The 23,457-nt window shown below is 37.2% G+C and overlaps 1 protein-coding gene across 3 annotated transcripts in view; it reads right to left on the bottom strand.

Moving 5' to 3' along the window:
• Positions 1 to 23,457, bottom strand: part of DENND2B (DENN domain containing 2B) — an 804,449-nt gene that overhangs the window by 265,220 nt on the left and 515,772 nt on the right. For all 3 annotated transcript variants that reach the window (XM_053720608.1, XM_053720607.1, XM_053720609.1), the window contains one exon: positions 9,762 to 9,898. In XM_053720608.1, the coding sequence (XP_053576583.1) occupies positions 9,762 to 9,898 (137 nt within the window). The remainder of the gene's footprint in view (positions 1 to 9,761; positions 9,899 to 23,457) is intronic.

The following is a 23,457-nucleotide window of genomic DNA, read 5'->3' as shown; positions in this document are numbered from 1 at the left end:
TATTTTATGAAACAAAAAGGTTTTGAAACAGAATTTAAGGGATTTGGTATATCATCAAAGGTTAACTGTGTGTGTGTGTGTGTGTGTATATGTGTATTAATGTTTGTATGTGTGTGTGCTCTGAGCAGGCGGACACACATCGCCGGAAATCAACCCGATCGAGTACGACCGGGTTGACTGACACCCCCCTGCTGGTGGTCGATTGGCCGCGAGTCTGCAGGGGGCAGCGTTGCACCAGCAGCTCTTGTGAGCTGCTGGTGCAATACTGAATACGGCGTGCGTATTTCTCGCCGTATTCAGCGAGGTCTGGCGGACCTGATCCGCAGTGTTGGATCCGGTCCGCCAGACCTTCATAACTATGGGCCATGGTGTTAAAGGGACATTAAACCCAAACATTTTCTTTCATGATTCTGATAGAGAATACAATTTTAAAAAACTTTCTAATTTACTTCTATTTTCTAATTTGCTTCGTTCTCTTGATATTCTTTCCTTAAAAGCATATCTAGATAGGCTCAGTAGCTACGGATTAGAGGCTGCACATAGATGACTTGTGTGATTGGCTCATCCATGTGCACTGCTATTTATTCAACAAAGGATATCTAAAGAATGAAACAAATTAGACAATAGAAGTAAATTGGAATGTTGTTTCAAATTGTATTCTCTGTCTGAGTCATGAAAGAAAATTTTTGGGTTTAATGTCCCTTTAATGTGCTTGAGATGCATAAGTAGGGTTTTGCCAAAGTGGGATATTTATCTTTGTTAGCTCTTCACCAATGCTGTTTTCCACTTTGGCGAGGGGCCTCTTAACAAAGTAACCCTTGACTTCATTCTAACATTAAAAAATATCCTGAATATCTATATGCAATGGTAAATAACCAGCTATAAGTTTAGGGACAAATATCTAGTCCGCTCTAAAAAATAACATACATATAACCTTATAGAGGATGAATCTGGTATATAATATCACAATTTATTAATTTTTTTTTAAAAAAAGTCAAATGTGCTAAGGACTTAATATCAATAAAGGGACAAAGCCATACACATTTATCTATACAGTACATATAATCAGCAATAGCAAGCAATCTGCTAATAATTGTGCAAACAGAAAACAGTGCACATCAATTCGAAATAACAACTCCCATCAATCTAGGACTGAGTGTAAATAACAAGCTCAGCACTAAATCATGCAAAGCATAGTCACAAATCTCCTGATTTAATATAAACAATACAAATGACAACTCCTATTATTTCTGGGTTGCACATGAGCCAGGCGTAGTTGTAAACTTATACTGTCCTGAAAAAGTGAAAAGTAAACGTCTGTAGACGTCCTTTAGGCTAAGGACATAACCATAAAACACAATACCATATGCAGGAGCTCATTGGAGTAAATCAGCTGGTGTTGTGCCCAGAACAAGTAATTGCAAACCAACTAATCGATTATGAGATTCGTTGACAACTATTTTGATAATCGATTATTATTGATTATAACGATTAGTTGATGCAGCTCTAGTGTTTATGTATGTGTGTATATTTGTATGTATGTGTATTAATGTTTGTGTGTATATATATGTGTGTATATGTAGGTGTATATGTGTGTGTTTATGTATGTGTATTAATGTTTGTGTGTATGTATATGTGTGTATATGTAGGTGTATATGTGTGTGTTTATGTATGTGTATTAATGTTTGTGTGTATGTATATGTGTGTATATGTAGGTGTATATGTGTGTGTTTATGTATGTGTATTAATGTTTGTCTGTATGTGTGTATGTGTGTGTGTAAATGTATATGTGCATATATGTGTATTAATGTTTGTGTGTGTATATGTGTGTATATTTAGGTGTATATGTGTGTGTTTATATGTGTGTGTGTGTGAATGTATATGTGCATATATGTGTATTAATGTTTGTGTGTGTATATGTGTGTATATGTAGGTGTATATGTGTGTGTTTATATGTGTGTGTGTGGGTGTATATGTGTGTGTTTATATATGTGTGTGGGTGTATATGTGTGTGTTTATGTATGTGTATTAATGTTTGTCTGTATGTGTGTATATGCGTGTATGTGTGTGTGTGTGTGTGTGAATGTACAGTATATGTGCATATATGTGTATTAATGTTTGTGTGTGTATATGTGTGTATATGTAGGTGTATATGTGTGTGTTTATATATGTGTGTGTGTGTGTGAATGTATGTGTGCCTATATGTGTATTAATGTTTGTGTGTGTATATGTGTGTATATGTAGGTGTATATGTGTGTGTTTATGTATGTGTATTGTTTGTCTGTATGTATGTATATGCGTGTATGTGTGTGTGTGAATGTATATGTGCATATATGTGTATTAATGTTTGTGTGTGTATATGTGTGTGTTTATATATATGTGTGTGTGTGGGTGTATATGTGTGTGTTTATATATGTGTGTGTGTGTGGGTTTATATGTGTGTGTTTATATATGTGTGTGTGTGTGGGTGTATATGTGTGTGTTTATATATGTGTGTGTGTGTGGGTGTATATGTGTGTGTTTATATATGTGTGTGTGTGTGGGTGTATATGTGTGTGTTTATATATGTGTGTGTGTGTGGGTGTATATGTGTGTGTTTATATATCTGTGTGTGTGTGGGTGTATATGTATGTGTAGAAATGTACAAATATGTGTGCAAGAGAGATTTGCAACACACAAAGAGAAAGATTGCAGGTTGCTGGATTGTGTAATAACTGTACCCACTGTAGATAAAGGTCAGACACATAAAGAATAAGTAAGTATCATTCTTTATGTGTCTGACCTTTATCTACAGTGGGTACAGTTATTACACAATCCAGCAACCTGCAATCTTTCTCTTTGTGTGTTGCAAATCTCTCTTGCACACATATTTGTACATTTCTATGTATATTATTGCATTAGGTTCTGGGATTCTGGGACTATAAGTATTATACAAAGTGATTCAGTCCTTGAATATAAGAATTTCAACCCACTTCATTTCCCTCGCCACCCCCAGTTAACGTATATGTATGTGTATGTGTGTGTGTATGTATATTTGTGTATGTGTGTATGTATGTTTGTGTGTGTATATCTGTGTATGTGTGTGTATATGTGTATGTGTGTATTTGTGTGTGTGTGTATATATTTGTGTGTGTGCATATACTGTATTGCGTATATATGTATTAATGAAGAGTTTTATGTTTAAAGGACCACTGAACCCAAATTTTTTCTTTCGTGATTCAGATAGAGCAGCAATTTTAAGCAACTTTCTAATTTACTCCTATTATCAAATTTTCTTCATTCTCTTGGTATCTTTGATTGAAAAGCAAGAATGTCAGTTTAGATGCCAGACCATTTTTGGTGAACAACCTGGGTTGTTCTTGCTGATTGGTAGATAAATTCACCCACCAATAAGAAAGTGCTGTCCAGGGCTGAACCAAAAATTGGCTGGCTCCTTAGCTTAAACGCCTTCTTTATCAAATAAAGATACCAAGAGAATGAAGAAAAATTGATAATAGGAGTAAATTAGAAAGTTGCTTAAAATTGCTGCTCTGTCTGAATCACGAAAGAAATGTTTTGCGTTCAGTGTCCCTTTAAAGGGTCAGTAAACAGAAGACTTTGTTTATTAGAAAAAAAATCGCAGTTGTATATTCTAATCTCCGCCCTCTATGACACAATCTAATGTTTTTGTTTTTCTATCCGCCCGTTGACACGCCCCCTGACCATTCTAATGAGCGCGCTCATGAAGCTCATGGAAATAAAGGCACTGAGCAACAACGGGAAAAAATGAAAATACCGGTATAAGGTACAATGCAGTATGTGCTTTATCCATTTACATATTTTTCTTCCTACCCGGTTCAATCTTTTATTCTTATACAGCCTAGCATACATATTGAAATTATTTATCTGCATGAAAAAATAGTGAATCATTGCAACACATTCTTATTTCTGTTTCATTAATCAGATAGGTGCATATCTTAATTGACTGGACTAAATTAACTATTAATTTAAACTATTGATGTAACGGCAATCCGTTTACCTCACTGACAGTCAGTTTGACAGCTGAGGGAAAGAGTAACAAAGTGCGCATGCGCAGAATCCGTTTTTTTTTATATTGACGGAGCGCGCTCAATAGAATGCAATGGCGCGATCGGTAATGCAGTGATAGGCAGAACAGACAAAAGGTAAAAAAAAAAATTAGAAAGGAGAAGCGGTGGGTGGGCTGTCTAATTGCAAATAAAAGAAATTATGAGGGTAAAATATAAACATTAATAGAAAACGTTTAAAAAAAAAGCTGCTTTATAAATATAATTAAACAAGATATTTTTGATTAAAGAATAAAAATATTAATGTTTACTGTCCCTTTAAGTTTCATTAAAATAGTATTTGACATAAATACATGAAGATCAACACCACACTAACAGGAACACACTTCGTTTCCCCACGTACTTAGTTAAATCAGAATCGTTTGTTAAATTTTTACAACACTCTTGGACAGATTATGTAACAGACAATGCAATACATGTAGACAACCCTACACTCTTCTGGGAAGCAGCTAAAACAGTGCTGGCAGGCAACATAATATCATACGTTGCAAAAGTAAAACACAAAACCCAATACAGACATAGGACCTTGCAAGAACAGCTAGGACAAGCCTACCTCCAATACCTTCAGACAGGGTCGAGAACAACATATGATAACTACATAGTAGCTAAAACAGATCTAGAAACATTTACGAAGCAGCAAGCAGCGGCAGGACTGTTGAAAACAGCGGGTAGACTATATAGATTTGGAAGCCGGGCGGGCAAACTGTTAGCGACTCTGACCAAACCACACACTGTAAAGACTGGAGTAACCGCTTTACGCTGGAAAGACAAGACATATAACGATCCCGAAGATATAGTTAGGTGTTTTAAAACATACTACACACACCTTTACACCAAGCAAGCACCGGCGCCAAAAGAGACAATAGCTCAATTTTGGAGCTCAGTAGAGTTACCCCAAATTAGTTCAGATCAAAAAGATGCACTAAACGCCACAATCACACAGGATGAACTATCCACCACCATCAAAAGTCTCCCCATAGGCAAGACACCAGGCCCAGATGGACTCCCATCCAAGTTCTACAAAGCCCTGCAGCCACAATTATCCGCGACACTCATCAAGGTATTTAACGCTTTGATGCTAACAGAAACACAACCCTCTAAGGAGTTCACAGCGGCTCACATCACATTGATCCCCAAACCCGGCAAAGATCACTCGCTACCAGAGTCTTTCAGACCGATATCGCTCCTAAACGTGGACTATAAGCTGTTCACTAAAATCATGGCAAATAGGCTGCGGACGATCCTGCCGGATCTGATCCACCCAGATCAAACAGGCTTTGTGTTCAAGCGCACCTCAGTGGTGAACCTCCGCAGGGTCCTGCATGTCATAGAACATTACTGGACAAAGGGGAGAGATGGTGCCGCACATGCCTCACCGGAAGCCTTCCTGTTGTCCTTAGACGCAGAGAAGGCTTTCGACCGGGTAGAATGGCCACATTTGATGGACTCACTGCGTAGATTCGGTTTTGACGGCCCATTTCTGGGGGTGTTGGATAAAATTTATGACAAACCGGTGGCGCGGATTCTATCCAACGGACTCTTTTCAGGGGATTTTACCCTTCAAAGAGGCACCAGGCAGGGATGCCCCCTGTCCCCGCTGTTGTTCAACTTGGCGTTGGAGCCGTTGGCAATAAAGCTCAGACACACCTTCCCGGGAATTGTAATTAAAGGAGTCCCCCTCCACCTGGCACTATACGCGGATGACATGTTGCTATTCGTGAACTCTCCACAAACACACATTCCCAACATCCTCCGAACGATAACCGACTTCGGTAGCTTCTCAGGGTATAAGATAAATGCCTCTAAATCTGAGGTAATGTGGCTCAGTAAACACCCTCACTCTACACATGACTTCCCTTTTGTGGAAGTAACAGAGAGACTGACTTATCTAGGCATCCACCTGCATAGAGACCCCTCCAAAATCTACAAACTAAACATCTCAGAAAAAGGTACCCAAATCGCTTCCCAGCTATCCAACTGGCTCAATCTCCCTCTGGGATTGTCAGGTAGGATTAGCCTGGTCAAAATGACGATATTGCCCAAAATACTCTACCCCCTGCTCATGCTGCCATTCCTCATGACCAAGACAGATATACAGTTGCTCAACCGAGCAGTATCTCAATTCATTTGGAAAAAGGGCAAACCGAGAATAGCAATAGAGAAGCTGCAACTTCCATACTCGGCGGGAGGACTGGGTCTCCCGAACTTCAGACTGTATAACTGGGCGGCATTGGCCCGTCTGGTCCTGGACTGGCAATTAAACACAGGACATTTCGGCGATGCCAGCCTTGAAAAGGCGATGGTGACACCTGTGGCGCTGTCTTATCTACCATATGGGGACCGAAAGACGCTCCCGCCGGGGGTACACAACAATGTGCTGTACGCAGACCCACTTAAGGCTTGGCAAAAAATCCATAAATACCTGAAAACTGGCATGCCCTCACCAAAATACATCCCTTTAATCGGAAACCCAGATTTTCCAGCGGGGAATGATCAAGGACCATTCCGAATCTGGAACAGAACCGGCCTCAAAATGGTTGGTGACGCGCTGGACACGCTACAACACACGGTACGGTCATTTCAAGACTTAAGAGATAAATACCAAATCCCAAACAAACACTTTTATGCCTACTTACAACTGTGCCACTATATAGCGTCAATGCAATCCTCTAACGCGGGATTCTGGGATGCATCACCCTTCGCAGTTTCACAAACACTTTTCAGGGCAGGGGCCTTCTCTTTGTCCCATATATACACACGACTGATACAACAAAAGGAGTCCCAGATCCTAAGTGACATATCAGCCAGGTATAACAACGACTGTTCAACAGAAATAACGACACAAGACATCAAGGAGAGCCTAGAACACGTACAACAAGCGACACTAGCAGTGTCACACAGAGAGGCACAGGTTAGAATCCTACATATGGACTACATTACACCTCATAGACTATCAAAATGGAATGCTTCAGTCTTGGATAGATGTGTTAAATGTAACTCAGAGGCTCCATCACTTAACCATTACTTTTACACCTGCCCGAAGATTAGGAGGTTCTGGAGTCACTGTCAATACTGGCTTAAAACTACACTGCACATAGAAACAGTAATAACAGAGGTAGAAATTTTCATGCTAAAATGGGAGGATTCACACAAAAGAATACACAAATTCCTTACATTATACACTATTCTAGCTAGGCAATGCATTCTCACAAGATGGTTAACTAGACAGGCCCCAACAGTAGCACAACTGAAACACCTGCTGCTTAAACAACTTTTTGTGGAGCAGTATGATGTTCGACTAGACACAAAACGTAGACTGCGTCCCTTCTTGAGGAAATGGTGGTCATTTCTAGACTCACTAGACCTAGCCATTCGAAATCAGGTGTTAAAACCTTTTGCTCATCTGGAAGCAATGCAACAGATGGAAATGGGTGGAGGGGCAGAACACGCGGGGCAGACCACACAGAATCGAGAACCCTTTGAAGTGATGTTATTCTAAGGGGAGGGGCGGAGGGGGGGGGGGAAACCTAGAGGGGAGAGAGAGGAGAGAAACTTAATCAGAATTTTTTTTTTTTTTTTTTCCTCTTCCTTTCTTTCTTTCTTTCCCGCCCCCCCCCCCCTTTTACCATCCCCTCCAACCTCTCCTATCTGTCTTCTATTGGATACGAAACTGTTCACAGTTAAACCACCTATGGACACCTGGTCAAAGTATTTGTATTTGTAGATAGTTAATTCATATGTTTTAAATGTTTTAAGTGTTTTAAAAAAATATATATATTTTTAAGGAATGGAGTGCGCAATAATAAACTGAGACCCGAGATATGGACATTACCTCTGAGATATGCCACTTCTACAATGACTTTTGATCACTCACACCTGAATGCTCACACCTGTGTATTGGAACTCAAACAGCTGTGTAACTGTACAAATGTTCATTTGAAGTGATTATTGTCTATACGTAACATGATTAGTGTGAAAATGTTGTAACGCTCGATTCCTTTAATAAAAACGAATTTAAAAAAAAAAAAAAATACATGAAGATCTCCACTACTTGGCTGAATTTTTAGGCACTATTGCCTTACAGCTCAGGTGATATCCGACATTAATTTTACTGTACGCCCCACACAAGTCTGCTATTTTAGGGATTTAGCGCACCCACACTATCCGACCTGCAGAAGATAGCATGCGCTAGACTATCACTTGAGTAATAAAAAATGACTTTAGACTTGTAATATGAGCGCAAAAATAGAAGCAGTATTGATTACGCTCAAGTGATATTAACACAAAATAGTGCTAATATTTGTGTGCTCCACTTGTAATCTAGCACAATGTGTCTGACCCCAAAAAACAGGGGTTAAATATATAAGTAAAGTCCTGAAAAACATTGTAGCTCCCAAGTAGCAGATGAAAAAAAGGAGGGCGCTAGAAAGCGAGAAGCAACAAACACATTTATTCATAAACATCCAGTCAGGATATTAGGCCACAATCAATATGTAAAAATAAAAACAATGGTTGTAAGTATATGAATAAAATTATCGTTTAAAATAAAGGGACGTCTCCTTTGTAGCAAAGCTTAGAATATTGCTCTTAAAAGCAGACTTAATTTAAAAACAGCCTAGTTAGACAGCTAGAAAAAATACATCACTATCTGAATGCATAAAATGAAAAAAAAAAAAAAAAAAAAATATATTGATGAAAAAAACAAAAAATATATTCAATATACCACCTTAAAGAAAAAAACAAGATACGTATCAAAAAAGATAGTGTATATATGTATATACATAAAATGTAGTCCCAAATTGGTCCTTGAAATAGCGTATCCTTAATATCTGAACGCCAATGGGTGAAAGTAGCTGTAAATGTCTCCAGATAAAGGTGAAAATCAAACAGCTGTTACTGTAACGATCCTTCAACAGGTGATTACTATGGCCACTATGTGGCAGAGTGATGGAATATCAACAGGATAAACAATATATCGAACACTCCTGGCTTCGTTGTATGTATAACTCAAATACTCCGTTATGGGAGCAGATAGTCACAAATAACCTCTTTAGCCGTTCATACAATTCAATGCACCCTTTGTTTCAGTGCTTTATGAATTATGAGACCGAACTTAAATTGGATAGCACTCGCCTTCTGGAGATCGATAGAGAGATCTCACTCACCCCTCTTCCTCCAGAGTAACGGCTTCCGCTTTCGACTTGAATCCCGGTGCTCCAGATTATGCAGAGTTGCCGAGATGGATGCGGCAGACGCTCTTATTGTGATCAAACAATATTGAAGCTAAAGCTGTTAACCTGCACATTTCATTCCACTAGGTACCTAGTATCCCACGCGTGATACACGCTAAGAGCGAGTGATCCTGTCTGTTTTTTACACCATCATTTGATCACAATAAGAGCGTCTGCCGCATCCATCTCGGCAACTCTGCATAAACTGGAGCACCGGGATTCAAGTCGAAAGCGGAAGCCGTTACTTTATCGATCTCCAGAAGGCGAGTGCTATCCAATTTAAGTTTGGTCTCATAATTCATAGAGCAATGAAACAAAGGGTGCTAAAGACGTTATTCGTGAACTATCTGCTCCAGTTTGTTGTTTTATAATAAAAAGCAACAAAGACAAAACACTGTAACTGCTACACCACAGACACATATTTTATACCATAACATCTTCCTACCCACAATGTCTTCATAGGCGTTCTCCTCTAAAGTGCTTTTGGATCCAGATCTGTGCTGCTTTTCTGTACCATTTTCTACAGGTGAGGGAGAGCCCATGGAGTTGGCACTTGAAGCATCTTCAAATTCAAGAGACTTTCTAGAAGAGAAACAAATCATTACTATTTACCCAGTAAAACCCCAGCCGACACAATAAAACAGCCACCTGCTATCAGACGGCTTATGTGTGTATATGAGATGGATCTCCCACCTTATAACACATGATCACATTTAAAGAGAATTTAGGGGTGCCTGGACCTAGAATTTCTTTCATGATTCAGATAGAACAAACCATTTTAAACAATTTTCCAGTTTTCTTCTATTATCAAATTTGCTTCATTTTCTTTGTTTGTTGAAGAAGCAGCAGCAATGCACTACTGCGACTTAACTACAAACATTGGTGAGCCACTGACATATATATGCAGCCACCAATCAGTATCTAGCTCTCAGAAGTGCATTGCTGATCTTAAGCCTACTTAGGTGTGCTTTTCAACAAAGGATACAAAGAGAAAGAAGCAAATAAAATAAAATATGTAAACTGCATGTTTTGTATGAAAATTTAATTTTAATTCTACTGTGCCTCTGAGGACACATTAAAGAAGCAGCGTTAGTAAGACTGATGCTTCTTAAAGTGATGGTAAACTTGCTTATTGTCAAAATAATAATTAAAATTAACGTTAAGTGTAATAATAAGGTTCATTGATAAACTATTAGTTTTTATGTGCCAAACAAAAGTTATATATGACTCTTACATCCTTTTATTCTCCTGCCTCTGTCTGCCCTTCCCTAGTCTGCTTTTTTTTCTTTTCTTTTGGCAGCCAATCATATTGCGTGCCATACTGCACTCCAAGAAAAAAACCTGTTGCAGAGCTGTCATGCTCTGAGTCCTCACACCCTGATCCGTGTGTATGTGTTAGACATGCACATTAACTACCAAAGGGAAATCCCTGGTTACGTCACTGCCGGTGGAGATTCTCTCCGCAAGATACACAGTAGTAGTAAATGTGCCGTATATATAAATAGCCACTGAAACCAATGTTATGTGTTTTTACATATTCGTCAGTTACATAGTAACATAGCAACATAGTAAAAGTAACATAGTAGCATAGTAACACAGTAACATAGTAACACCATAGCAGCATAGTAAAATTAACATAGTAGCATAGTAACATAGTAACACAGTAACACCATAGCAACATAGTAAAAGTAACATAGCAGCATAGTAACATAGTAACACAGTAACATAGTAACACCATAGCAGCATAGTAAAATTAACATAGTAGCATAGTAACATAGTAACACAGCAACATAGTAACACACATAGTACAGTGATTTTCAACCTTTTTTTTTATCGTGGCACACTTTTTTACATTAAAAAAATCCCGTGGCACACCACCATCCCAAAATTTTAAAAAAAATCACAAATTATAGCCTAATACAGTATATATATATATATATATATATATATATATATATATGTACACATACACAAACACACACACATACTGTATACATTGTGCTGTGATGCCATGCCTCCTACAAACTATACGTGACATATTGACATTTTATTAACAAACAATCATAATGATTGTAATGGTTGAAAATGATGCCTGACTGTCTGCCTGATGAGCCTGTCACATACCTCCCAATATTTCAAAATTTGAAAGAGGGACACCCCTGCACTGGGAGTAAAAAACAAGCAAAATTTAAAAAATATGTCACACTGTTGTCAGTCTGCCGCGGCACACCTGAGGATCTCTCATGGCACACTAGTGTGCTGCGGCACACTGGTTGAAAAACACTGACATAGTAGATGAGGTTGACAAAGAGACAGAAGTCCATGGAGTTCAACCTATACAAATCCAACCGGATTTACAATAAAAAATGCCAATTGATCTTAGCTTAATCCCATTAAAAAGGTGACCTATTTAACACAAGCAATTACTGTATATCCCTGTATTCCGTTTCTAGTCAGAAATCTAAGCAATATTTAAATGTATTTAAGGTATTGCCATTTACTACCTCCTTAGGCAATGAGTTCTATAATTTTATTCCTCTTACAGTGAAAAAACATTTACGTTGTTGGATATTAAATCTCCTTTCCTCCAGCGCTATATTGTGACCTCTTGTCATAAACAATGTCCTTGGAATAAACAGAGCTTCAGCCAACTCTGTATATGGGTATATAGTGTTTGCAAATAGTTAAATTTACCATAAGTTTAACTTTTGGCAGCTTCATAAATGGGGGCCAATTATTTTATTATAAATACAATTAAAATTGACTCTAGTAATTCTTGAAGTAGTTAATTAGTAGCTATTTATTCCCCTTCATGAAGAATTTAAAGCTCCTCACTTGGGATCTCCAGTACTTCCCAGGTTATTGGCCCCTATTTATCAACCTGTCAACTTACTTGCATTCGACGGCACCAGTACACTCGCCTAAGATCGCCTAACATCGCTGCTGCGGACCTGAATACGTTCTCCAAAGTTACCAAAAAAGCTGTCAAAAAGCCGCGCACCAAGTACAGGGCGATGAGCAGCGGACTGTTGTTAACTAACAGTTATCGATCTCGCTGCTCTTCGGCTTTTTCCCAGCTTTATTGGTATACTGTCACTAAACACCCACCCTATACTAAACTGTTTTACCCCTATCCCGCCTTAACTAAATAAAGTTAGTAAACCCTAAACCGCCGCTCCCGGAGCCCACCGCCACCTACATTATACATATTAACCCTAATCTGCCATCCCCTACACCGCCGCCACCTACATTATGTTATTAACCCCTAATCTGCCCCCCCTACACCGCCACCACCTACATTATGTTATTAACCCCTAATCTGCCGTCCCCAACGTCGCCGCCACTATATTAAATGTATTAACCCCTAAACCTAAGTCTAACCCTAACACCCCCTAACTTAAATCTAATTTAAATAAATATAAATAAAATCACTATCATTAATTTCTATTTAAAACTAAATACTTACCTATAAAATAAACCCTAAGATAGCTACAATATAACTAATAGTTACATTGTATCTAGCTTAGGGTTTATTTTTATTTTACAGGCAAGTTTGTATTTATTTTAACTAGGTAGAATAGTTATTAAATAGTTATTAACTATTTAATAACTACCTTGCTAAAATAAAGACAAAAGTACCTGTAAAATAAAACCTAACCTAAGTTACAATTGCACCTAACACTACACTACAATTAAATACAATTAAATAAATTACATACAATTAACTAAATTATATACAACTATCTAAAGTACAAAAAAACCCCACTAAATTACAGAAAATAATAAACAAATTACAGAAATTTAAACTAATTACACCTAATCTAACAGCCCTATCAAAATAAAAAAGCCCCCCCAAAATAAAAAAAACCCTAGCCTAAACTACCAATAGCCTTTAAAAGGGCCTTTTGCGGGGCATTGCCCCAAAGTAATCAGCTCTTTTACCTGAAATTTTTTTTTACAAACAACCCCCCCAACAGTAAAACCCACCACCCACACAACCAACCCCCCCAAAAAAAAACTAACTAAAAAAACCTAAGCTCCCCATTGCCCTGAAAAGGGCACTTGGATGGGCATTACCCTTAAAAGGGCAGTTAGCTCTTTTGCAGCCCAAAGCCCTAACCTAAAAAAAAAACCCACCCAATACACCCTTAAAAAAACTTAAGACTTACCCCCTGAAGATCGACTTACCGGGAGACGTCTTCATCCAAGCTGGGCAGAAGTGGTCCTCCAGACGGGCATAAGTCTTCATCCAAGCCGGGCAGAAGTGGTCCTCCAGGCGGCAGAAGTCTTCATCCAGACGCCATCTTCAAGACATCCGACGCAGAGAATCCTCTTTGGCCGACAACTACCCTATGAATGAAGGTTCCTTTAAGTGACGTCATCCAAGATGGCGTCCCTTAGATTCTGATTGGCTAATTGAATTCTATCAGCCAATCGGAATTAAGGTAGAAAAAATCCTATTGGCTGATGCAATTGAGCTTGCATCAGCCAAATGGATTTTTTCTACCTTAAGTCTGGAGGACCACTTCTGCCCGGCTTGGTGGAAGACGTCTCCCGGTAAGTCGATCTTCAGGGGGTTAGTGTTTTTTTAAGGGTGTATTGGGTGGGTTTTATTTTTAGGTTAGGGCTTCAGGCTGCAAAAGAGCTAATTGCTCTTTTAAGGGCAAAGCCAATCCAAATGCCCTTTTCAGGGCAATGGGGAGCTTAGGTTTTTTTAGTTAGTTTTTTTGGGGGGGTTGGTTGTGTAGGTGGTGGGTTTTACTGTTGGGGGGCTTGTTTGTATTTTTTTTTTTTCAGGTAAAAGAGCTGATTACTTTGGGGCAATGCCCCACAAAAGGCCCTTTTAAGGGCTATTGGTAGTTTAGTTTAGGCTAGGATTTTTTATTTTGGGGGGGGCTTTTTTTATTTTGATAGGGCTATTAGATTAGGTGTAATTAGTTTAAATTTCTGTAATTTGTATATTATTTTCTGTAATCTAGAGTTTGTTTGTTTTTTGTACTTTAGATAGTTGTATATAATTTAGTTAATTGTATTTAATTTAGTTAATTTATTTAATTGTATTTAATTGTAGTGTAGTGTTACGTGTAATTGTAACTTAGGTTAGGTTTTATTTTAGAGGTACTTTTGTCTTTATTTTAGCTAGGTAGTTATTAAATAGTTAATAACTATTTAATAACTATTGTACCTAGTTAAAATAAATAGAAACTTGCCTGTAAAATAAAAATAAACCCTAAGCTAGGTACAATGTAACTATTAGCTATATTATAGCTATCTTAGGGTTTACTTTATAGGTAAGTATTTAGTTTTAAATAGGAATAATGTAGTTAATGATAGTAATTTTATTTATATTTATTTAAATTAGATTTAAGTTAGGGGGTGTTAGGGTTAGACTTAGGTTTAGGGGTTAATACATTTAATATAGTGGCGGCGACGTTGGGGACGAAGGATTAGGGGTTAATAACATAATGTAGGTTGCGCCGGTGTAGGGGGGCAGATTAGGGGTTGATAAGTATAATGTAGGTGGTGGCGGCGGTGTCGGGGGCAGATTAGGGGTTAATAAGTATAATGTAGGTGGCGGTGGTGTAGGGGGGCAGATTAGGGGTTAATAAGTATAATGTAGGTGGCAGTGGGCAGATTAGGGGTTAATAAGTATAATGTAGGTGGCGGCGGTGTAGGGGGGGCAGATTAGGGGTTAATAAGTATGATGTAGGTGGCGGCGGTGTAGGGGGCGGCAGATTAGGGGTGTTTAGACTCGGGGATTATGTTAGGGTGTTAGGTGTAAACATAACTTTATTCTCCCATAGGAATCAATGGGATATCGGGCAGCAGCGAACATGAGCTTTGGCTGCTTTCAGACTCACATTGATTCCTATGGCATCCGCCGCCTCCAGGGCGGCGGATTGAAAACCAGGTACGCTGGGCCGGAATAGTGCCGAGCGTACCTGGTAGAAAGTAGCAAAAGTAGTCCGATAGTGCCGAATTTGCATTCGGAACATCTGTAATGACGTAAGCATCGATCTGTGTCAGACTTTGACCGGCAGATCGTATGTTACGTCACAAAATTCTACTTTTGCCGGTCTGTAGCCTTTGATTAATAAGGCGAATCAGGCTCGCCACAAATACGCTGCGGAATTCCAGCGTATTTGCGGTTGACGGCTTGATAAATAGGCCCCACAGTTTCAGTTCATGTATGTAACAAACAACTACATTTTAATTGTTTCTTGCATTAATATGAAAACTAATGCACATCCCTAATAGAAAGGGATTCATGAGGCTTTCCATGTTACTACATTATGTGACTTAATTTGGAATCATTCCTTACTGTTCTTTTCTTGATCCTGGGATGCCAGAACTGCCCAAACTCGTGTGTTCGCAACAAGTTCTAAATGATATATCCATAAAATTCACCTTTAAAATCTATGGGTATTTTTGTAGATAAATAATTTGTGATCTTGTTGGTTTGAAGCATCTCCAGACACTTGCTATCTGGTCAAGCTATGACTTCTATAACATACTTATATTAATCTCTCACTTGTGGATATGCCACGTTGATCTTTAGCATTAACATGGGAAAATTAACCAGTTCTCAAATTACATTAAATGCATGAGGCTAAAAAATGCAATCAGGCCCAGACTAACCAAAGAGCATACAGTGCATTTGCCTGGTGGGCTGGGGCCAGGCCTGGTTACCTTAGCCCCAACCAGTCACCAGCATTATTATTTGACCATGATGCAAGGCCAGCTCTGCCTCTTGCTGCCTTGATGAATCTGTAGCCAGTCACAGACAAGCAACTCCTCTTGATGATGCCTTTTGATGCCTGTGGGTGTCTGATTTCGTGTGATTGTCTAGGGGAGCTCTGTCTGTGCATGTGGGTGCTGACTGCCTGTGGATGTCTTTGTGTGTTTTTTTCCTCTCTGACAGTGCAGTTTATGGGTAATGACAAGTGCTCAGGTGGCTGCTATTCTGAGTGATTGTGACTACACAGGCTAATGAGCAATAAGCGCTTATTCCTTATGTAAATTTAAACTGTTTCTAAATTGCATTTCACTTTTTTAATGACAATTCATTTACAAAATACATTTACAGAAGGGTGTTACAAACTTGTAATGTTTTTGTAAATTAAACTAGTACCTTTTACTTGTCAGTTTTGAGGTATGGTTAAATAACAAAATGGGGAGGGGAGTAGGCTGCTCTGCCTTAAAATTCCCGGGATTATTTTTGGTCCCAGTACATCCCTGAATGCAATCTATATTTCACAAATGTTTGCTAGCTTGCTCCAGGGATTACGCTTCTTATATTTCTATAAACCAGGAAGTTTATCTTTTTACTCACCACCTATTTGTTTGTCTTTATTTTACTTTTTTTTATATATATATATAAATAAGAAATGTAAAGTCCCAAAGTGGCCTCCTGAGATTGTTAAATAAAGTTTTATATAATAAACTATTACATTCAACAATTAAAAATGAGAGGTTTGTAATGATATCTGTGGTAAAGGCATAATTATTTGCCTATGTAGACTTTATATTGAAAGATAGAATTGCAAATGAATAAGCTATTTGCCTACAGTGCTGCCTGTATTGTCACATCTTGTTGTGTTCTTCCAAACCAGTATTCTATAAAGATACCTAGATGACATCACAGAATCCATATTTAAAACAGATTTTAACAGCAGATAGGTAAGGTATTGTGAAACTCATTGCTTCAGTAGAAAAACTATTAGTGTATGTTTCCTTAGAAAACAATCTGTAGATATGCAATGATCTATTTTTTATAAACAAATCTGAATATACAGAAAAAAAACTCCCAATGGTATAGAGAATTTGGCTCCACTTTATGTCAGCATGTAACTGCTCACAAAATCAAGACGTACGCAGTGGCAGTGAGAACACTGAATACATTTATATGGCTGATATCTGTAGAACACGCCAAAAAAAGTTGAAGAAAAACAGCTTCCTAATTGAGCAGTATTTATACTTTGAGTTATGCCAATCTCTTCATGGGAGAGTGGAAATAAGATTCTGTATAACAATAACCCAATGCAGATACTTTAATACAGCTACACTGATAACATCATTCATACAGGACATAAATACCAAAAAAAAAACATTCAAATATCGTCAAATCGTATTGCATAATGTGGCATTGTTACAGGGAAGTCTAGCCCACTATCCGCCATCACCTGTTCATTTGTCCGACTTTAATGGACTGTATTAACCACACCCACGGTTCTACCAGACACACCCACAGTTTGCCTGTGACCTTGTTGTTACCAACACAGTCCCACCCACAAAAATGTAGTTGCACTCCCTTTTTACACAACATCACAGAGAGCCAGATTACATTATTAAAGTTGGACATTTGTGTGAAATATGGACAGGTCAACAATAATTATTAAATATCTGGCAGACAACATTTCCAGTAAGGGAACCTGTCCATCCATGTTTGGGGCTAACTAGGAGTCTTTCAAACCCTGCATTTAACATTGCACAACTGATTATGCAGCCCCTCCAGGACATATTAAATGGACACTAAAGTCAAAACGAAACTTTTATGACACAGACAGAACATGACATGTTTAAAAATACTTTTTATTGGCAAGCAGTTATTTACTCAGCGCTGTATGGGAGATACCACTTGGCTCCTAGAGAATAGGGATCCTAGCTACCCTAATGGTGAACACACTATTATGGGAGAAAACAAAGGGAGTGCATAAAGGCAATGGTGGTCAACTTCAACAACTCTAATATGTGATAATTTAGTGTATAGATGTTGGTTATGTAACTTGTCTGATATGATATATGAAAATAATTTAATACAAATTATAAATACAAATTATACATAGAAATACATGGATCCATGTTAATACAGTTTACAAACAATATTTAAATAAATAAAAACAAAAAGTCTTATGTGTTCTGGAATTAGATTAATTTATCTCTAATACCAGAACAAATAAGACTTTTGTTTTTGTTTTTTAATAATGTTTTAAATATTGTTTGCAAACTGTATTAACATGGATCAATGTATTTCTATGTATATTTTTTATTTATAATTTGTATTAAAATATTTTCATACATCATATCAGACAAGTTACCTAATCAACATCTATACACTAAATTTTCACAACTTGTTGAATCTACGCTACGAAGAATATAGGCAGTTATGAAGGCAAAAGGGGGTCTAACTCGGTACTAGCAAGGTGTACCTAATAAAGTGGCCGATGTGTGTGTATATATATATATATATATATATATATATATATATATATATATATATAAATAAAATCCCAGAGAGGATAAGCACAGTCCCACAATGTTATCAACTACCAGGCTGCTCTTATATATAATAATAGAAAGTCGAAATGCATACAAAAAGGCACTCGCTGGTCTTAGATATATAAAACATAGCGTTTATTTACACATATAAAAAGGCACAACGTTTCAGTGCCATTACAGCACCTTTGTCAAATGCCAGAAATGGTTCATAAACATGAACCTAAAAACAATTGCTGACAGAGTCTTAACACAAACAATTTATACCCTCACTGGCAGCATTGTCCTATTGTGATGACATCACCGGAACGAGACACATCATGTGGGCCGCGTGTGTAGGAAGTGGTTGCAATGGCAACAGATAAACAATATATCACAGATGACCATCGTAATAACAGTAATATCAATTCACATGCAGCATTCAGTTAATACAATATAATACACCACATCTATGTGATTCTTGTGTACCAAAAAATATATGTAGCGAACCAACAGGATCTGTTAGTTGTACCCCACACATAGTAGTCATGGTAACATGAACAAGCGTTCATACAGCTGATGGTCATGTCAAAATCATCCAATGATTACATCCCATGTGCAGCACATAAGTACCAGTCACAGTGCATAGTGCATAGTGCATAGTGTTGTTAACATAAAACAGATTAATCTCATATAAGCCTTTTTTTTGTGCCTGACAGGTATTTTAGCCAATCAGTGCTGACTCATAAATAACTCCATGTTATCTATTTGGCAAACATGAAATACTGTGAAAAATGGTCAAAATGCACTGAGATAAGAGGCGGCTTTAAAAGTGAAGGTCAATTTTCATCAATGAGTGCCCGGTTTTTAAAAATACTTTTAAAAACAGGGGCACTTTCATTGATGAAAATTAATATTGCACTGGATTTGAAGAAATACCTTTTACTCCTGCAAAACCGGATCGCCTATCTCAGCCTCAGTTCCTCTGTACTGACGTCAGAAATGACGAAAACCGGCTTCCTCCAATCATGGCTTGCACCCCAGAGGGTCCATCTCGTGATGCCTGGCTGTGATTGGAGGAAGCCAGTTTCGTCATTGCTGTGGTTGTACAGCAGGAAGAAGAAGGAGGGGGATCATCGATCCGGCTTTGCAGGAGTAAAAGGTATTTCTTCAAATCCAGTGCAATGTTAATTTTCATCAAAAACCGGGCACTCATTGATGAAAATTGACCTTCACTTTAAGGGCTTAGAAATTAGCATATGAGTCTACCTAGGTTTAGCTTTCAACAAAGAATACCAAAGAACAATGCAAATTTGATGATGGAAGTAAATTGGAAAGTTGTTTAAAATTACATACCCTATCGGAATCATGAGTTTCATTTTGATTAGACCTTTAATGCAAAATTAGATATATCTGCAGTAATATTTGGATAAATAATTCAAATATGTTTATAGATATATATTACTTTAATATCTTAAATCTCTTTCCAAAATATAATACTTTAATATCTTAATCTCTTTCTAAAATGAAAATGAATTCCAGTTCCATTATGGTATTTTTAGTAACCTTGTGCTGTACGTTAGACTAACAGCGTTACATTGGCCATGGCTTAAAGGGACAGTTTACTCAAAAATTTTCTCCCCTTTAATTTGTTCCCAATGATCCACTTTACCTGCTGGAGTGTATTAAATTGTTTACAAGTAGCTCCTTTACCCTTATATTGGCATTTGAAATTGTTAATTTAGCATGTGGTATCCCCACCTATTCTGAAAGTTTGTGGCCGCGCGTACCAGCTATAGATAAGCTTTGTAAACACAGCCAGCAGAAGAAATTACACTCCCAGTGTGATAAAGCAGAGATAAGGTAATAAAATGTTGATTTTCCATTGTTCTCTCAAAGTATTGGTGATTGTTTTAAGGACAGATATAAGATAAAGAAGCAGGTATATGTGCACAATGTGATACAGTAATGAGATCTGATTATACCTACAAGCTCAACCCATTTTATTAGGTTGTGGCTTCAAAACACAAAATCATAGCTTTAATATACAGAAATAAACCTTAAAAAGCTAATTTTCATACATTTTTTACTCTGCAGTTGGTAAAAAAAGCAATTGTAAACACATTAAGGGAAAAACTATTTTATAGTATACTGTCCCTTTAAACAGGATTTGGACAAAATGTCAGTAACTGTCTTTATATAGCAGTGGCTGCAATTATTATTTTTTAGTCATCTGTATTTTTATTGAATGCAAACAGCTATTGATAGTGACAAGATTAATAATAGTTCAGTTTTATATTGTAATTATCCTTAAAATTATTACAGATATGTTACATAGACAAACAGGATTGAAGACAGCTGTTTTATACAGTGGCCTCTCATGCAGTAGAAATAGCTGACATAATAAATATGTAACATAGAATTCACAGGATACATGCGAGCGAAAAGTAGATAAAACATGTAAAATCATATTTATGCAATATTCATATGTAATAAAGTGTTATACTGTCTGTGTATTTACTGTAAATATTTCACGTTTCAATGTTCTGCACATAGAAGAATATGTTCTATGTATTTATAAATAGATATTCATATATATATATATATATATATATATATATATATATATATATATCCTGTATATATCTATAGCTATATATAATTATATAGATAGATAGATAGATAGATAGATAGATAGATAGATAGATATTGTACCAAAATACTATCAGAACAATTTTATTATATATGCTCTTCAAAAACGGATGTTACTGTGCTGAATAAACTAACATTTTCTGTGGGGTTTGTCCCAATGAGCCATTGAGCAGAAGAGTAGAAGACACGATCATGAACTTACTGTTAGTTTCACCTTAAACGGAAACAGCTTTTACTTATGTTCCTGAAGAAAAAAATAAATAATAATAATAATAATAAAAATGTGTCCCTTTAACTGTGCTATATAATACTCTTTGAAACTTTTTTTTTTGTATCTCATGTTGGACCTCACAATACAGGTACTTATTCTCAAATCCAAGATTCCAAACTTATTCTAAAATCCAAACTTTTAATTACTATTTTCCCTGCCAGTACGTCACAAAAGTATTAAAAATGAGATAAACTACCATTAGGTTGCAAGTTTAAGCTGTAAATATTGTCTAAATGACATAATATATTATTGTTTACACTTGGTCTCATCCCCTCCCCCAACTGTCCCATTTTAAAGATGCAAATATACAAATATTCCGAAATCTAAACCTTTCCGGTCCAAAACAGTTTAGATAAAGGTTTTTCTACCAGTATCAGTTCACAGGGCAAACATATAGGCAATAACTATACTACAAACAAATAATTCCTCTTTAAGAAGCCCATCTTCATATCTTTAAAAAAAAACTTTCCCACACAGCTTGGAAAACATTTGCTATAGCAGAATTAACTATTTATAACATTTTCAACACTGACATTCATCTAAAGACCTGATGGTAATTTTCTAAATAGAAAGTCCCAAGAAACAATTACTGCAATTCCGTGTAATATATTTAGATGATAGATAGATAGATAGATAGATAGATAGATAGAAGATACATAGATGATAGATAGATACTGTAGATAGATAGATTATAGATATACTGTAGATAGATAGATAGATAGATAGAAGATACATAGATGATAGATAGATAGATAGATAGATAGATAGATAGATAGATAGATACTGTAGATAGATAGATGATAGATATACTGTAGATAGATAGATAGATAGATAGATATAAAATCATAAACACTTGCACTTATTGGACTTTTTAAATATATAAAAGTGACTTATTTACATAAAAATAAGTAACTTACATTTCAAAAGTCCAGTGAGTGTGAGCCTTTAGGAGTTTAAAGTGAGTGACCACACTTTGCCTTCAAAACAGCATCAATTCTTCTAGGGACACTTGCACTCAGTTATTTTAAGGAGCTCAGCAGCTAGGTTGTTCCAAACATCTTGAAGAGCTAACCAAAATTCTTATATGAATTTAGGCAGCCTCCGTTGCTTCTGTCTCTTCATGTAATACCCAGAGTCAATAATGTTGAGATCAGGGCTCTGTGGGGGCCATACCATAACGTCCAGGACTCCTTGTTCTTGTTTACTCTGAAGATCATTCTTAACGACTTTGGTTGTGTGTTTGGGGTCATTATCATGCTGTTTAAAAAATTGGGCCAATAAGATACCTCCGTGATGGTATGGATAAGTATCAGCCTCTACTTCTCAGTATTGATTTTGACCAAATCCTCAACCTCATTTCCAGAAATGCAGCCCCAAACTTGCAAGGAACCTCTTTTTGTAACGCTCTCCAGCCCTGCGGCAAACAAACTGCGTTCTGATACAGACAAATCTTTATAATTTTGACTCATCAGGGCAGAGCACCTGTTGCTATTTTTCTGCACCCTAGTTCCTGTGTTTTCATGTATAGTTGAGTCACTTAGCCTTGTTTCCATGCCAGAAGTATGGCTTTTTGGCCACAAGTCTTCAATGAAGACCACTTCTAACCAGACTTCTACGGACAGTAGATGGGTGTTCCAGGATTCCACTGGTTTCTGCCAATTTTAAGCTCATGGCAATGCTGGACATCTTCTGATTCTGATGGGAAGTAAGCATAATGAGTCTTTCATCTACACTAAGATTCTTCGGCCAACCAATATGTCTACGGTCCTCAATGTTGTCCGTTTACTTGTCCTTCTTCGGAAGAGCTTGGTCAGCACATCTGGAAACCCCTGTCTGCCTTGAAATTTCTGCCTGGGAGAGCCCTTGCTGATGCAATATAACTACTTAGTTGCTGTGCTTAGTCTTGCCATGGTGTATGACTTTTGACATTAAAGGGGCAGTATACACCAATTTTCATTTAACT

Source organism: Bombina bombina, chromosome 7 (genome assembly GCF_027579735.1).
Source record: "Bombina bombina isolate aBomBom1 chromosome 7, aBomBom1.pri, whole genome shotgun sequence".
In the NCBI taxonomy this organism is placed as follows: Eukaryota; Metazoa; Chordata; class Amphibia; order Anura; family Bombinatoridae; genus Bombina; species Bombina bombina.
Note: the sequence above shows the minus strand (reverse complement) of the source record. Positions and strands in the feature narration are given on the sequence as shown.